The 18,680-nt window shown below is 44.8% G+C and overlaps 1 protein-coding gene across 1 annotated transcript in view; it reads left to right on the forward strand.

Annotated features, from left to right (window-relative positions):
- Positions 1 to 18,680, forward strand: part of auts2a (activator of transcription and developmental regulator AUTS2 a) — a 289,935-nt gene that overhangs the window by 267,179 nt on the left and 4,076 nt on the right. Inside the window, 8 exon segments of the mRNA XM_034204116.1 lie at positions 10,244 to 10,748; positions 11,892 to 12,196; positions 13,647 to 13,873; positions 14,844 to 14,888; positions 15,943 to 16,038; positions 16,143 to 16,211; positions 17,164 to 17,193; positions 17,829 to 17,900. Coding sequence (XP_034060007.1) covers positions 10,244 to 10,748; positions 11,892 to 12,196; positions 13,647 to 13,873; positions 14,844 to 14,888; positions 15,943 to 16,038; positions 16,143 to 16,211; positions 17,164 to 17,193; positions 17,829 to 17,900 — 1,349 coding nt within the window.

The following is an 18,680-nucleotide window of genomic DNA, read 5'->3' on the forward strand; positions in this document are numbered from 1 at the left end:
AAGAGAGGTAGGGGGTAAGGAAGGGGCAAGAGAGAAAGGACTTTTTCTACATTTCACACAATGGGTTAGCAAACCATCAACACCCCTCGATGCAATTTAAGAGTCTAAAATGAAAAAAGATAGAGGCAAGGATGTCAATCATGTCAGGAGCCTTCTGTACAGTTAACATGAATCCCCCATGGATTGGTTTGGTACAGTCCATTAGGCTTAGCTGACAGAGCTTCATGGAGGATAGACTGACACGGAACAGATCCAGCAAGATACATACAGTAGAGCCGCACTTCATGCATCTCAACCACAGTGGCATTGGACCTGTTGACTGGTAGAGTTTCTTTGTGTGTGTGTGAGAGAGTAAAAGAGTGAGCGAAGGTGTTTATGAGCGGGTGTGGGTTTTTATGAGCATGTGACTGTAATTGAGATTTAAGCATATCTGTGTTTGAAGTCTGTTGGCTCAACAGGCGATTGTCTTTTGTTTCCCTCAGCTGCCACAGTAACTGACAAGAAACACATGTTGCAGTGCCAGCCAGTGTGTTGTGAAATTCTCAGGTTGTGCTGAACTCTGTTTTCTGATATTCTGGTTGTTGTTTTGTGCCAAGTAGGTTTAATGTGGTTAGTTGGTAGGTTTGTTTGTCTGTTGGCAGGGTTAAGGAAGAACTTGGTGGCAAGGTGAAGCATTGGCTATGTGAGAACCCATTACATTACTTATGGAAACAGCCTTGGCAGAGTTCCTTGTTTTTATGAGTGCCCTTCTAGTTTATTTTTGCTCTGGGCTAGTGATTTGACACGTTATTTTAATTAACATTCTTGAGACATTGTAATGAAAAAGTGCCTGGGCATTGTATTCATTGTGTCACACATTGCCTAAGGTGGGTGGATGTGTGACTGCAAGTTATGAAGCTGTGTTTTGCCCAGCAGCACGAGTCAATGTCAGGTCAGAACAGCACATCTTAGAAAACGCATCACAAACCAATCTAAAGTAAAAGCATTCAATCTATTGCCTTTTTTTTTGCTTGAATTTGAAAAGCAAGGTTTCTTGAAGGCTAGGCTGAGATTGGCACATCAATTATGTGCTTTTCAACACAGAAATAAGAAAGAAATACATAAACAGTTCTATTCTCCAACCTTGAGCAAAAATGTATATCAAATCAGCTGAGCTTTGCAATGGCAAAGGTGCATGCTAAGCATTTATTTTTTCAAATGGGGGTGGATAAAGATGTATGCTTCTATGTTGTGGTCAGCAATGTCTTTTAGCTGTACTTATATATATATATATATATATATATATATACAAGATGATGGCAAATTCAATATAACAAAGCAGTATTTTCATAAAAGAGCTTTGTTATTTCACAATGCCCAGCGTTTTTTTACCTTGCACCTCAAGAAGCTTTTGTCAGTCTGTCACAGTAGCACATAGTACCTTTTAAATGTACTCTGTTAGGTGTTTAATCACTACTAGAACTCTTGAGCAATGTTTTTTGAGTGGGCCCTCGTTGTTGCTGTTTTCCTGCTATTCTGATGATATTATACATTAACAAACCAAGATGTTTAGCACTGCAAGCTAGCTAACACAGATGTAAACAATAAACAATTCAAATCTATTACAACATTGATTTCTGCAATTGTAAGTGTGAGGAACGGAATACAATGAGCATGTTTGTAAGAATGCAAAAACATGCTACACATGTCACTGGGTGGCATATGTCTAAATCCACAGTATGTTGTTGGTATGATATACACACTGCTGTGACATTGACCTAGAAGGCTGCTGAGAGGCCTTACATGTCAGCAAGCGTCTCATGTCCTCATCCAGACATGAGACGTTTGTGTGTATCTCTAGGGAGTTTCATGCACACAAAGAGTGAACACCTACCATTCCTCACTCCTCACTAGTAGAGATATCAGGCCCTGTGAGAAGTCCTATCAGCTGGCTTGTGTTCATCTGACATGTTGAGGTCAAATGGTCTGGCTCGCTCCACAGCTGCCTTGTCTCTCGGTGTAGTTTTACACCACGGTGACAGTGTGTGCTGACCAATTGCTGTGGACTGGATGGATCCTCATTACACGCTGCTGTTATTTCAAAGCCTCAGTGAGCCTGGGCATGACAGCCAAACCTGCAGAGGATCTGTCAGTCGCAGGCAGAGAGGGTCCCCCTGAGGGCTGCCCTGCGCAGGCTCCTGGCAGGAGAGACTGGCCCCTTGGCCGGCTATCCATCCACCCCTTCTGGCGATCACCTGTGCCAGCATGCCCGTCATCAAGTCCGTGACCCACTTGCTCTTCTCCTATTACGTTCTCTGCAGCCTGACCGCACAGGGATATATAAAGATTTGTTCTCTAAAGGAGAGCTTGAAATTAGACACTCTGCTGCCACTGATCCCACCGATACATCCTCATGTAAAAGATGGTAGAAGTGATGGTATTTTTTTGGGGGGGAGGTATTGGGGGAAAGCGTCCAAACATTCAGGACCCAGAAGCGGTCTAAGGCAGCAGCTTCTCCTCCTGCTGGTGGGGTGTTAGGGCGAACGAGTTAAGAGCCATTAGAGGAGCAGCTGTAATCAGAGCTACTGTGGGTGACAGCGTGTTGTTGCTGCCACTCTCTGTAAGCTTTATTATGACGAGAGAGGAGACAGTGCACATTAGCTCTACCAGACAAAGTGTGAATGGAGCACGGATGGATACTGGTGAAGGTAAGATACAGGACAGGGCACGTGTTTTGCCTCTGCTCTTTCCTGACACTGTGTTACCCTCCTCTGTTTCTCTCTTGCACTCTGTTGTACTGTAAACATGTGTAAGTGCTTGTTCTTAGTGGTCTGGCAGCCGCTCTTCTATGGCCTTGCATCTGTCAGAAGAGCTCAAAACATTTAGTGGCTTTCCTAAGCCCAATTACCCTAGATTGCTACCATTTTACAAATGATCCCAGTCACAGACAGTTGGAGTCAGGGCTTTATGTCTGGGTAAACCACGCACACCATGACATTACTGCACATACACACTATTTATATTCACATGCGCGCTTGCTTTGACTTCAAACTTGTAATTCAAAATTCATAAACCAGATGAGACAAGCATGACATATAGATGTTAAAAGGGGCGACTTAACAACCCTCCCCCTCCTCTGGCCTGCTTTTGGCCTTGGGCTCAATCACGACTTGTTAAAGCAGCAGTTTGTGTTACTGTGAGGGGAGATCAGCGCGCTGTGGTGTTCTCACTGGAAGTCTACACATGTCACGCTCTCGCAGCCAGAATAGTTGGCCTGCTCACCTAACCCCCCTTTATTTCTATTTAGCTTCCCACTCCCCTTCCCCAGCCACCCCTGGGAGTCTAGCACTAATAAAACAGCTCCAGTCCAAGACCCTCCACACGGCGGGATGTCCAGGCGGTGTAACCCAACACCCCTCTGGGCTCTAGCTTAAGAGAGCTGCTGACATGATAGAGAGTCTGGGAGGGCCAGCAGGGGAGCGTCCATCATTGTCAGCCCTGAACTCCCATCTGGGGCATGTCCAACACGCATGCCTGTGAGCTGTGAACGCATTGCTGGGAGGTGCTCGACACTCTGGAGACACGAGAGGGTATCACAGAGTGTGGTGTTACTGCTCTTAGAGCCGCTAATGCTGTTAAAGTCTTCAGGGCTGAAGAAGGGAGGGATAAGGAGCTAATAGATGGATATTCTCCAGAGGATAGCTTCCCCGCCTAAGGTTACCGACACAAGGTTTCCACTTCTCTGTGAACTGAGATCAGACCAAAGTGCAAACCTTAGCTCTTCTACTTCACAACAGTACATTTGTAAACATTTGCATTTAGCTTTTTGCAAGACAGGCAAAATAGACTGCTTAGACTTTTGCCACATGGGCTGTCTCCACTTTGGGCAGCAGACGTGACCAGAGAGAGTCTAAGAAAATCAGGGAACACCTTCCTGTCCCGCAGACAGTGGAGCTGAGCTCAGATGTCATCCAATAATGTGCACTGCAGGGTATCGCACTTTAAAACCTTCAGACCAAAGTGCTGTACAGAGAACACAAAACAAACCAGAATAAACGTAATAATAAAAAATAAAAATGCCATAAAAACAATAGACCACTGAAAGCAAATAAAAGCAACAATCTACTTGTTTACGAATGCTAAGGAGAAGAGGTGGGTTTTAAGACGGGATTTAAAAGCAGACAGTGTGGGAGCCTGTCTGATGAGCAAGGGCAGGTCGTTCCACAGTTTAGGGGCGGCAGCAGAGAAAGCACGGTCCCCTCTGCCCTTAGACTTTGTTTTTGGCACCCTCAGGAGCAACTGATCAGCTGACCTGAGAGTGCGAGTTGGCGTGTAGCTGTGTAACAGCTCAGAGAGGTAGGGCGGGGCCAGGCCATTGAGGGCTTTAAAAGTAAATAAAAGAGTTTTCAAATGAATCCTCGAATGAACGGGCAGCCAGTGGAGTGAAGATAAAATGGGGGAAATGTGCTCGTGTTTGCGTGTGCCAGTTAGGAGCCGTACTGCTGCATTTTGCACCATCTGCAGGCGAGCAAGGGAGGACGCATTTATCCCCATATAGGCTATAGTGCATTACAATAATCCAAGCGGGAGGTGACGAAGGCATGGATTACCGTTTCAAAGAGGTCACTATTTAAAAAAGGCTTTATTTTGGCTAGCTGCCTGAGGTGGAAGAAGCTGTTTTTAACAACTGCCTTGATCTGGCTGTCCAGCTTAAGTTCAAGAGAGGACAGGAGTGAGAGCGATCTCTGACAGAAACAAGCTGTTTATTGTTCTCTTCTATGTGGGAGGGAGATCTGTTAAAGATGTCTGCCATTAACGTGACTGCAGGCTTCATTAAGAACAAATAAACAGTCTGGTTTACTGAGAGCTCTTTGGGGAACATATGCTGTCTAAACCACTCCTGAGGTCAGACACTTGCTGCTCAATTACTACTATAATGTTGTTGTCAAACTAAATATGGAGATAGAAGAGAAGCGAATTTTCAGTGTTTTCCTTTTTCTTTTTTTTCTAAGGGACTAAATGGTTTCCAGATTATGGCCTGAGGCAAATTGTCTGTAAAAAAACGCTCTCCATAACTGGGGACTGTGAATATTTTTAAGGGGAGATTTGACTTAGACAGCTCTTGAAAGCACTGAGGGGGATCCTGATTGTAATTAATGTTTACTGAGACATACCAATGCAAGATGGAATTTTCAATGAGGGCCTGGAATCCTTGTTCAGCATAGTGCGCACTTTAATTGATTCAACTAGAGCAAACAGTCTCGCTTTGTTTATTTTTCTGTTTTCTGAGGAGAAGCAGGATAATGATCTGTGACGTAGTAAGAGGACAAAGTGTAGGGCAGGAAAATTAGTCTCAACGGGCCAACAGTCTTATAAAGAATGTCTCTGGGCCAAAGTATTCTGTTTATGTCTCAAAGGGATCGGGGTACAGTTTTCATAAAATGCAGTGTGTTGGCCGGAGAGTGGTAATACTGTAGCCTCTGGAAGAGTGATGTGATCTGTGAGGTTTGGGCATGATTCTGCTTACTGGCGCACAACAGGGAGTTGGATGGAGAACACCAGACGGAGATAGAGAAAAGGAGTTGCAGGGGCGACAGTGAATAAGTGCAACATCAAAGGTCTCTGCCAGCTGTGATAGACAGCTCTGGGTTTTGGAGTTGTCAGGGCTTCTGCTTGGAAATACTTTTTTTTCAGACTGTAGATATACAGTGCCTACAGGCTACATGTTATATATCCCTTAATGCTGACACGGTACGGCTTTTGGAGTGACAGTCAGAAATATAACTTCTGTTATATAATCCACCATCAATACATTTAATACGATATACAGACTGTATATTCATGTGGAATGATCCCACCAAAGTCGCAAGAACAACTTCCCAACTCTGGAAATGGGATCCAAGCAACATGTGATTGCAGAATTGACCTTTACGGAAATCAGTGCTTTCCAATCTTAATTATGTAATGTTATCATGCAAAATAAGACATTAGCGATCCTTGACCTCAGCATGTTGGCATGACAAAGTACATAATACCGCCTTACAGACCTCTGGCTGTAGACTCTTAAGTGATGTTGCTGGCTACAAGAACAGATCCAGTCCCCAAGGTGACTGTTCCCCTCCCACCAGAGGATGGTAGTAACAGCTAGTGATGCAGCATGACGCTGGTACAGGACTGACCTGCAGTCAGTACCCATACTGTAGGTTACCTGCCATTGCATCATCTGGTGCCCCTGGGTCCGTAATGCAGAGCAGACTGCCCCCCTCCCTGTCAGCACCTGTTTCCTCGACACTCAACAGTGGCACAGCTGTCAGTAACTCTGCCCCCGCCATTGTGAATAGAGACGTCGGGAAAGCTGGCTATTGTTCTGAGCATATCTGTTACTATGTTTGGTGCTGTAATGTCTTCAGTTTATTAACACTAAGGTCACAGCACCATGTGTTAAAAGACCTGAACAAAGTTTTGAGGTATTTGTACATTTTCATAGTTGTTGTTGCTTTCACGAAACACCTCACATGATCAGCATGTTTCTCTTTATACTTAAAGTTAATTGTATAGCTGGCACTTACTGTACATGCTTACAACCCTACGTAATCTGCTAGTGTGACCATACCTCATCTCCGAAGCAGCAGCATCAGCTGGGCCTCTGCTCAGGGAACAAGTCTGACGCACACATATTGGCCCGGGCTCAGCTGTCAGTCTCGTGGCTCCTGCCATGTGTTAGGTTGTTGGTTTTGTGTGATTTGAGCTCTGCGACCCCTGGCAGGATGAAATCCCATAAATGAGTGTAAAGCATTTAGAATGTGTTGAGGCGCTATTTTGAGGAGCATGAGACAGCAAGGGACGCAGGCTTGGGATGTCGCAGAGGTCTCAGCAGCCATCAATCTGTCACGATGTCTCCAGGCCCGGGTGTAGGCTGTCATATCCACCCACACTCACCCAGAGAGATATTAGCGAGGGGTTTTGGCGCAAGCTGGACGCTAATGTATTTTTCAAAAGGACAGGTGAAAAGATGATGTTGTTGGCTCTCGTTTGTTAATCATTTATACGGGGCCAGGCTGTATCGGGATGACATTGAAATATAGTATGCTTAATAAATCCCCTTAAGTACTGCAGTAATGACCTAACACCACATTAAACTTCCTAATGTTCTGCATCCTGTCTCTATCTCTGGGCATCATTTGAACCTGCACATGGCTGTAGTAGTCCAAACACCTTGCAGATGAAGGACCATTCACCAACCAATACACAGGCATATTAACCTTGCAGCAGGCTCAATCTGATATAAGCAGCATATTCAAAACTGCTAACAGTAAATACAGCTGCTTGGTGATAATGAGCTGTGGTCCACTGTAGGGCAGTAACAACAAAGGAAAGATGAAACAAAGGGCATACAAATGACTGTTATGTCTTATAGCAGTTTTTAATAACATTTTTGAGGAGTGGATATTTTTCATCCACATTTATCATACAGCGTAACATTTGTTATGTTGTATTCAGTTCAGTCAGATCGGAGTTATATCAATCTAATGATGCTACTGTGGAGGGAGGTCTGGTGTGTGTGTGTGTGTGGTGTGTGTGTGTGTGTGTGTGTGTGTGTGTGTGTGTGTGTGTGTGTGTGTGTGTGTGTGTGTGTGTGTGTGTGTGTGTGTGTGTGTGTGTGTGTGTGTGTGTGTGTGTGTGTGTGTTGTGTGTGTGTGTGTGTGTGTGTGTTGTGTGTGTGTGTGTGTGTGTGTGTGTGTGTGTGTGTGTTGTGTGTGTGTGTGTGTGTGTGTGTGTGTGTGTGTGTGTGTGTGTGTGGTAGGAGATGGCTCACCCTGGGATAATGAGTTATCCCCCTAAGCCCCTCGCTGGGTCCTCTTGACATCTAGCCTTAATGAATGGCTTTCCTGCACACACCCAAACAAATCCCTGCTGTACCCCCTTCCCCTCTTAAATCTGGCCTCTAGCTTTTGCCTTTCTCCACTAACTTGCACACCCACAGGCCTCATTCTCCACTGCAATGCTTCACCGAGCAACGCGCACTTGTTAGAAACAGCACCACTGAGAAACATTGAGAAACAGCAGGGCTTTGCGTTTCGAGCAACCCAAGCGGGAGTTGCGCTTATTTGTTTCCAGGGATGAAGAAGACTGACAAATGAACCCTCGCGGGAGAGAAGCTGGCGTGTGCTCCTCTTCTCTTCTTCCGCGGCTCCGCTCCGCCCGGCCCTGGAGTCTTCATTATGACCAGAATAGACGCCCTCTTTTCAGCGTGTTAGCACATTCTCAAAACAAGCCGTGGACCTAAGGGAGGGAGCGGTGCAGCGGGAGACTTGAGAATTGGGAGTTTATTTTCTCCCCATCTGCTGTCGTGAAGTTGTTTGCCAGCAGCAGTCTCTCTTGACCGGTAATAGCATTTGTAAGTGGAGAAGATTGACATGGGTGAGGGAGATGGATTTAAGTGCTGCTGTGCTTTCTTGTTCATTGATGCTCTTGTTTGTTGAAAACAGATTTGTGTACACACTGACAAAGAAGAGATTGAGTTTCTCTGTAAGGATTAGTTATCTTTGGAAACAGACGCCTGTCTACTTTATAAGGGGACTTATCTCATTTGAGCTTTCCCCAAGATAACCTAAAACCACTATAACAAAAACACAACTGGCAAAGTGTGCCCTTTGTCTCCTGACAGGCTGGCAGATGTCCACGTAAGCTCTCCCTCAAAGAGCAGGAGTCAATAGCTCTTATTGTAGATATTGATTTTGTACCATGAATAACCTCTTCTGACCCTACGATATCACATGCACCTGGCGTTGCTAATACCTTACTTTGCATTTTAATGCTAATGGCCGGAGGTTGTCGCAGAGCCCTGTTAACACGGGCTGCTCCCAGGAGGGGTGTCCAGAGGGAGAAGTGTGTCAGGGAGATGGCAGCCCGCAGTGACAGGCTGCTGCTGGCCCAATCCACACCTCTTTGGTAGGTAAAGGATTAAACTGGCTCCCCTCAGGGGGAGGTGGAGCCCGCACTGCTGCCCCTAAACCCTGGGGAGGCCTGGGGAGAGTTAATTACAGTTTATGAATGCACTGTCATCCCCAATGACTCTTTGCCTCTGGAGCAGCCACACTGACTGCTGATGTCTGAGCACTTAGTTCTGTAGGAGGAGGTCTCTGCAGAGAAATACCCCTTACGGGGCTTATTAGCTATTGTTCTGTGTAACTTCAACATTGTACAGCGGTTATTATTCATTCTCCGGATTAATTCACAATTTATACACAATGGGGCCCGACAGGGCTTTTAATGGAAGGTAATTGCTGGGTTTTTGGCAATTACCGAAAGCCCATAAAATCAATCCTCACCTTGTCAGACAGCAGGCTAACTATGCACCCGTCCTTCATGCTACAAGTGAATTAATAAATGTGGTGTTTTCATCCTACCGTGCCCTTTCATATAACAATCTTCACTTAAAGCCTGTTTGCATGTGGTTAAGAACAGACACCAGTGCTCGCAAAGATGATAATTAACAATAGCTGTGCCTATTTATTGGATAAAGTGTCTCCTTGTCTTTCGAAGAACTAAAAGTGATTAATCGGGAAAAAAATTAAATGTCAAAATATCTGCAACTATGCAAAAGTCCATACAATCGTGTATACTGATAGATTTCTGTATACAATAGATCTATTAGAAGAAGAAACGAAGAATAAGAAGACATACTTTATTAATCCCCAATGGGGAATAACTTTTTTAACCAGTAGGTACATGCAAAAATGCAAATAAAATAACATTTGAAGCATTACATTTGTTAAATGAAGTTTTGTGTACAATGCTGACTGATTTAGCCTGAACATGCAAAATACATTTCAGCTGTGTAGTGTGTCCCAGGGGACGGTGTTAAAGGCAGGAGGGGCTCAGGTCTGGGCTGGCACAGCTGCAGCACCAGCAGGAGGTGTCACTACGAGAGTGGGACTAGGAATACATGTGTGTCATTCTGTATGTCAGCTAAAAACACTGACACACACTAGGCATGGCAGTGGAGATGGCAGCTGGTTAGACAAAGACAGGGTTTTTACCTGAGGGCAGGAGGCCATCATGCATGTGTACAGAGCAGGGCACTATAGCTGGGTGCAGGTACACTGATTCTGTCAGGTGTCAGCAGCTTGATATTCCTTCTAAGTGCATGTTCCTTGCATTCAATAACATGTCAGTGAATGTATGCGTTAGCACTTGTTTAAACATTTAAGTCAAAATGGAGCACCATATTGAAAGCTAAGAGTTGTTTCTCTCTTCACAGTTCCAGATTTTGGCATCCATGTGCTCTCCACCAATGGCAGCCAGGAGCCCCATGGCCGGGCCCCCCTCCAGGTGTCAGGCCTAGAGCGCAGTCAGGAGAGGAGCCAGGAGCCCTGCAGGGACCCCCACCCCCCTGCGTCCAGCTGCGTCCAGCAGCCCCTGTCCCCTCATCGGACCCTCACTCAGAGCTCTGCCCAGGCTCCGGCCTTCACACACCTGCCCCCCCGCTCCGAGGCGCTCCCCAGGCCTCAGACGCCCGCAGCCCTGCCTCTCGCACAGGGACAAGAGCCCTCGCCGCCCCCCCCTCCCCGGCCCCAGCACCAGCCTTCACTGCCGTCACATCCTCAGCCTCCCCCGACCCCCAGCCTTCACCCACACCCCCCATCGCCAGCCCTCCCCAACCATCACCAACAGCACCCCAGTCAGGCCGGGCCCCACCGGCCCCCGTCACGCAGCCACCCTCGACCCCTTTCTGCCTACAACGGCCTCAACCTCAACGGGCACAGGTAAGGCTGATAACACGACCTCGCAAAGTTTATTTTCAAACATTCAGGTCTCTCATATCCTTTTGCGCTTTGAAGCAGAAGATAGTGTGCAAACCTCCACATTCACACACAGAGGAAAATGCTAGAATATCTTTTGATCTGGACGTTCACAGGATGCCCGATCAGTATGTAGATTGCTCTGAGGGAGAGCTTGAAGTTCCAGAATCAAACAGAAGCACTTATTAACAACAGAATAAAAAGGGCTAGACGGCACCCGGAGTGCCTGTGATTTATTAGTCATCACATCATCGCCAAGCCTCTAGCAATTATACTGACTGTATGTGCAAAGGTTTAGCACAACCTTGAAGTGTATTGATGGTAGTGTTTTTGTGCATGAAAGCAAGAGAAAAACAGCCTTAAAGTTCCAATATGCTTCCTGGAAATGTTTTTAAAGTAACCTCAGCTGAATTCCGCTTTGTATGACCACAGTCATTTTTCATTTTATAAAAACAACAAGAGAGCTGCTCTCTTGGAGAAGCACTGAAGCCTGTGAGGCTCTCCATTTATTTAAGGCTCCAGGATAGCTCCTTCAGAATCCTCTCAATCCCAATAACAGCTCTCAGGCCTTGGCTGTGCCAGCGCTGCCAGACTGTGTGCCAACAGGGCCTGGCACCCGCTGTGCATAATCTCAGTCGGGGCCCACAGCGTAGAGCCGGCGCTGGAAATGAGCTTTTATGCTTAGTGCACGGAGCTGTGGAGAAGTAAGCTCTGTGACTGCCCCTGGGGAAAACCCACACACACTACAAAAGACTGTTTGCTTACACATGCACACACACCCTCCCTGCCTCTCATCCCATTTCCGCTGCACATGTTCACTACCTGGCTCTGGAGGAAGTGCCTGAGCTGTTCACAGACAGATGCACGTTCTGTTGCCAGCGGTGTTTTATTTGCATCCGAGGGTGTTGTGAATGTGGTGTCTTCTCGGATCATGTTTCCCCTGGATGCTCTGAAGGGAGATGCAAGGAGGCGTTAGTAAAAGGAGGACAGTTGAGGTGTGAAAACACTGTGCTGGGAATTGAACATCAGAGTGTTAATTCTGACTGATCATGCTTGGCTTAACATGGCTCCTTTCTCCATCTTTCTCTGTATTCTCTGTGGTTACAGCAGCAGCAGCAGGAGCAGCACCCCAGGCACCAAGCCCCAAGGGCCCCCAGCTCCCTCTGTGCACCTCCCCCACCACCCGCCTCCTCCTCCTCCTCCTGCAGCAGCAGCAGCAGCCTCCCCCTTCCCGCTGCCCTTGGCGGCGAACCAGAGCACCCCCCGCAGCTTCCCCCCTGCCTTGCAGTCCTCGCCTCACCCACATCACCCCAATATGTTCGCTCCTCCAGCAGCCTTGCCTCCACCACCACCTCTTACGTCAAGCACCCTGCCAGGCCCCGGACATCCTGCTGCTGGGCCTGCCTACTCAGGTAAACACACACCCAGCGCCCCCATGTGACGTGGCAGAGGATGACACACACAGCCGTCAACAAAAAGCTAATAGCTGACTCTTATTTTAACCAGTTGTTGCATCAGTTTTCCTGGACGGTCAGACATATGAGAAGTACACAGGGAATACATTCAGCAGAATATGATTTGGAAGTATTTGAGTTGCAGAGACAGGCAGAATGTTACCCCGGTAATTATTTAAAGGAACAAGCAACTGAGTCCAAGATAATCCACATGTTGTTTATAGTGGTGTTCAAGTTCACACATTCTGTCACGCTGAGATTGATTGACTCTCGACACACCAGTAATATCCCCCTCCAGGTCAGGACACATTGCACAAGCGATTGCAGACCACATTTCCACGCTGTGGCGTCAAGCTAAATGTCAGGGTCAGTGTTGGAAGAAGAGGGGGGGCTCACCATTAGCAATGTTCCCACAACTTCAATTTTCCCCTCGAATAATGTTCATGTGCGAGAAATCAATTTGGTCAATACGGAATGGAGCGAGATGGATTTTGTTCAAATTATACTAATGAAATGTTTATGAGGATAAAATTCCATCCCCACTCCCAGCCCAATGAAATACAGAAAATATTGCAGTGAGTCACCGTGGAATAGGAAGGATACGGTTACTCTGGAGGAGATATCTCTCAAGGCACGTTTTGTTGAATTTAGAAGAAAAGCCAGTGATTACTTGAAATCCATTCTCTCTCCACAGGCTGTGCAGAGGTTATTAGAACAACAGATGTTGTCTCTCAGGGGCTGAAGTGTATCAAATCACTGCGTTTGACAGAGCCAGCAGTCAGACACTTCTAATCATCTCCAGCCTCGCTTGAATTTAAAATGACATGCTGATAATCACAGCCATTTTCTGTTTCCTTTTCTGTAACTTTGGCATGGCTCCCTTTTTATGACATATGAAGCTCTCACATGAGTCCGGGGCCCTTCAAGAGCCTCTGGGGGTCTTCCAGAAGGACCCAGCTAAATGTGGAATACTATATATATAATATATCTGAATTGTAATGGAACGGAAGTGAGAAATAGTTTAAATAATATACATTTATATATATATATAAGAAGAATGATTATAGAGGGGGTTTAGATGGTGTGTATAAGTAGTGAATTTAGCTTTTATTATTTGTATTATATCTGTAGCATTCCTAGTGTATACTTTTCATTGATGTTGCCTCACTTCTTCTAAAGTTATACATTAGAATAAGGCATAATCAGAGACAGATATATATCAAAGGGAAGGAATGTTGTTTTTTAACTAAGCTTACTGCCGAGAAGAAGTTTAATTTATCAAAATATCTTCCACTACATAATGCGCACCACATGGAAGTCCCCGGGACAAACTTTGTCTGTGGCCATTCATTCGTACAGAATCTGTCATGTAGAATGCTCCTGACATCCTCCCATTCCTCTTTTCCAGAGCAAGAACTTCTGCGTCAGGAACTCAACACCCGTTTCCTGGCCTCTCAGAACTCGGACCGCGGCGCCTCGCTGGGCCCCCCCCCTTACCTGCGCACAGAGTTCCACCAGCACCAGCACCAACACCAACACACCCACCAACACACGCACCAGCACACCTTCACACCCTTCCCTCACGCCATCATGCCCACCCCAGCACCACCCATGGTGCGTACCCCTGCCAGAAATGTGAGGATAAGTAAAACACACATGCACTGGGTTGCAGAGGGTCAATGGGGGGGGGGGGTTCAAAGCCAAAAATCCTTTTACATGTCTTCTTATAATGAGTTTTACATGTTTAAGAGTGGGCGGGCATGGCACTGAAAGTGTGAGTGAAGACTTTACACAGTTGGACATGTGTGTGAGCGGCACGCTGTAGCCTGTGGGATTCTGGGACTAATTCAATGATGCCCATGTGTGTCTGTCCACACTACAATCATGCCTTTATTCTCCCAGAATGCCTTTCTAGTGTTTTCTCTGGCAAACTCTAGGACTCCAAACTGGAGACGTTATTTTCTAAATTGGCAATAACTTGCCCAGAGCATGTTAACTTCAGAGCCAGCTTTCAGAACATAACACGCTTAATTCATTCTGAATTTAATGACATCATTTGGTCCCGTTTGAGGGTTTTCATTACTGGCAGAGGCCCTGCGTTAAGAGCCGTGCTGTTGGTTGGGGCAGACCACAGGCAATGGGTGGCTGGATCTAAAACTCTCACACACACACACACACATTTGTAACTGCCTGGCCCGTAGAGGGTTGGCTTGGCTCTGATGATACCTCAAAGGCAGCATGGCGAGGCCTCTGACAGCTAATGAGGCCATAAAAAGGCTCTTTATGGCTGCAGTGTTTAGTCTTGACTGGGGAAATGTTCGCCCTGAGCCCGTGCTGCACCACTAAAAGGAGACCAGATGAGAAACAGAACCCACACTAGATAAAAAAGGCTTCAGATGATCACGAAAGGGGAGGATGAAAACAGTCTGTTTGGGAAATGGCTGAACTTTTAATCTTGAATCATACTTTTGATCCGTAAGCATGTCCTAAAGTGCTTTTTGTGATGCATTTTGGGTTGGCCTGAAATGACCCTGAAAGAGGTCGTTAAATGTCTAGTTCTCATGTTTTCTCTAAGTCTTTTTAATATCTTTCATTTCTCCTACAGTTTGAAAAATTCCCAACAAAAGTTGACCCCTTCTACAGACACAGTGTGAGTTTCCCTACTGTTTACTCTGCCTGTTGTTTGTTATGCCTTTACCCATGCCAATGCAACACTCATCTGCTTCTTAGTAAACACTGCAGGCACAATGTGATTAATGAAAGAACACACCAGTGCTGGATTCTCAGATCTTGGAGCAACGTTGTTGTTGTGTACAATGGTTAAATATGAGTGCATAGACATTGTTACAGAAAGAGACAGTGGCTACCAAACAAAGAACTCAGAGGCAATTGTTCCCTTTTCTTGCTTACTGTATTACTCTGCCTTTGCACGTGTGTGTGCTAACAGCAGCGGCTTACTCTGGATTATTGCTTACTGAAAGCTATACTACAAGGAAAATATAATAATATAATACAAATCATGTTTTTGTGTTAAGACCAACTCTGGGTCAAATAGATGTTGCAAGTTTGTTTTTAAGTTCTTTATTTCTGAAGCTTAGTATTTCCTCGCTGTTATTATGGTAGCAGCAAATACCCTGAAGCCAATTCCTCTCACAGAACATAGAGATGTATCAGAAGAACATGATGCTTAAGGAAACACAAGCTGCATTGCAATCCTCACAGCATCTCCTCAAGCGCTCGGAATAACTCACCCTTTGGGTTGCAATATTCATGATTAAAGCAATGCAAGTATGCACATTGAAAACATGAAAGACTGTGTTTTTCCACTCGGGCCGATGTGATTGGCAAGAACAATTATAATGAGAGGTTGATTACATATCTGTTTCTCCAGAGGAGAGTTTTAGAGAAGACTTAAGCACTTGTTGGGTTTACATGTTTTTTGCTTGTATTACAACATTCTAGTTTTCACTTCAAAGGAATGTTTTTCCTTATTTAAATCCAATGGGAATGAGCAGGGAATATATTATTCACTTGCAGTTTGTGAAACATGTAGGCAATCATTTGTAACTAAGCACTCTAAGAAAAAGGGAAAAAGATTCATCAGGTTCATCTGTCAGCGCTGCGTGTTTCATCTCCACTGTCTTGTGTAACTGCATTTCAGACCCAACTATCCTCACACCTCCTCTTCCTCTTTCCTCCCTCAGCTCTTCCATGCCTACCCACCGGCCATGTCTGGCCTTCCGCCCGTCCTCCCCCCGAACGGGCCCTTCGGCTCGCTGCAAGGCGCCTTTCAGCCCAAGGTAAGACACACAGGGACACCAACACACACCCACGTCATTACACACACCTACAGAAAACTTGAAAACAGGAGTTATTTACAGATTATTGTTTTATCCATCTCTAGACCTCCAATCCACTCGATGTGTCAAGACCTGGAGGCGTCCCACACACATTCTTACAGAAGGACCCCAGGGTAAGACCTCACACACACACACACACACACAACACACACACATGCTAATAGACAACACTCACAGGGGTCTCAAACTCAAGGCCCGGGGGCCAAATCCGGCCCGCAACTTCATTTTATGTGGCCCCGCAAGAGCTTGCAAAGAATATAATAAGTTTATTATACGGTTACATGCCACTTTACAGAAGCAGGTTGCCCATAAACTACATGTCCCACAATGCATCTCGTTTTGTGACATGCGCACTGAAGAGACTTGCAATTATTTGCCCTGGACTTCTGCTTTCAGACGTAGTTAATTACTAAATTATTATCCTATCCGATAATAATCCAATTCAGAGGCAATAATGTCATATAATACATTATTTTATATATATTTATATAGTTACAACCGGCCCTTTGAATGCAACCTTTATGCGAATGTGGCCCGCGATGAAATTGAGTTTGACACCCCTGTGTAGAGGTAGCCTTAAGATCCTCTGTTTGTTTGCATAAGTCTGAGTCATCAGGAGGAGCTTTTCAACAAAAGAAATGTGGCTATGTCACACTGCAAGCCTTAGTGCCAAATATACATTTGACATAAGACAGTGTCAGCCTGCAAATTTGTCAGCAGATGATGATTAGATTTTTGTGGCTACCTTTCTTCAGATTTCATCCAGAATTTCTGCCAGGTGACTCCCACCAGTGGATAACTAACTAAATGTTGATCTAGTGACCTAAAGGTTGTATACATTCCAATGTGACTGTTTGACTGGGATCACCTTTCAAAAAGTTAATCTGGATTAAGGACCACGTATGAAAATGACAATAAAAATATTTGAAGAGATTCATTGGGATGAGTTTTGGACCCTTTTCCCCAAAGTGAAGTTGTTATGGATGTTAATTTAGAAAATAATTAGAAGTGATTTGATTGACACCAAAACAACTCAAAAATAACCTGTTAATTTCCCTCCTGCAGCTAACGGATCCATTCCGGCCCGTTCTCAGGGTGAGTGCTCACTCTCCGCACATACACACAATAACAGCCATGATGCATGAAGGGGGTTTTGCTAATGGACTCGATGCTGTCTTTATTAAAGCTGCAAATGCATGCGTGTTGTACTAGTTCATCACCAAAAAAACGACATAGTAGGCCTATATAGTATGTCGAAAATAACTTTTTTTTTAAACGACAGTATAGTATGTCGAAAAATATCAGAAAAAAGACATAGATAGTACTGTATGTCGAAAATATTTTAAAAGACAGATTGTATGTTGAAAATAATTTAGAAAAAAAACACATAGTATTGTATGTCGAAGATAATAAAAAAACGACATATGCCATAGTATGTCGAAACTATCAGAAAAAACAAAGACTATAGTAGAAAAAGATAGTAAAGTATATTGTATATTTCAGGAAACATCACAGCATAGCAAAATATCAGAAAAGAGATATAGTAGTCTTGTATCTGCCTTTTAATGGACAAGCGCATTATTAAGAGCCAATGTTGAAATACCAGTGCTTCCTATATATTTTTAATAGGTGAAGACAATGTAGACTTCTCCACTGTTTATTCTGTTGATTAGTATCACTGTGCTGATGTGTGAGAGTAATGTTAGCATGTTTTTGTCTTGTTCCCATAGAAACCAGGGAAATGGTGCGCCATGCACGTCCACATCGCCTGGCAGATATACCACCACCAACAGAAATTAAAGGTGAGGACTCATCTGACAAAGTTTACCGTTTCCCAATTCCATGCTTTTCTCTTTAGCACCCCTCTTTTATACAGGAAATATATCAACATGAGTGCAAGGGCAATTCAACCGCAACTTCAGAATGCAGTTCAACTCAGCAAAGAGACAGCTTTTGTTGATTAATTGTTTTATTTACTGAGGTGTATCTGAAGCCTTCTCCTCAATCCCTTCTCTGGTTACAGATGTATTCTTTATTTGAAAACTTTTGTCTTATTGTAACACTTAATAACAACACATGTGTTAGTTGAATTCTATAGAACATCAGTAAAGACTGACTTATATTCTCACCATTACTTAAGCAGCTTTTCACAAGTTCATTAAATCCATCAAATGTCCTTTTTGCAATGCATTGTGGGAGAAAAGAGCACATTGACTATAGTGAAATCTGTATTTTTTTAGAATCAAAATACTTTATTAATCCCAGAAGAAAATGAAGTTGTGTGACTGTTGCGCCATATAAATAAATACATATTTATACATAACGTCCTCCACAGCACAGGGGCCCTTTTCTCCATAAACCCGGAACCAGCTCTGCTCCTTCGTCTCGTCCTCTGTGTCCTTCTCCAGATTTCTGAGGTCTGGAGTTGTTCTGACCCCCATGCTAGCCTGCTCAGCGTGATCAGCTGTCCCTGCTGTAAACAGGCGGCTGTGCAGTTGTTTAATAACAGTGGCGTGAATGCACAAAAGCAACAACTTTACATGTATTACTCATACAGACCTGGACGAGGCCACCGTTCCTTT

This window comes from Gymnodraco acuticeps, unplaced genomic scaffold (genome assembly GCF_902827175.1).
Source record: "Gymnodraco acuticeps unplaced genomic scaffold, fGymAcu1.1, whole genome shotgun sequence".
In the NCBI taxonomy this organism is placed as follows: domain Eukaryota; kingdom Metazoa; phylum Chordata; class Actinopteri; order Perciformes; family Bathydraconidae; genus Gymnodraco; species Gymnodraco acuticeps.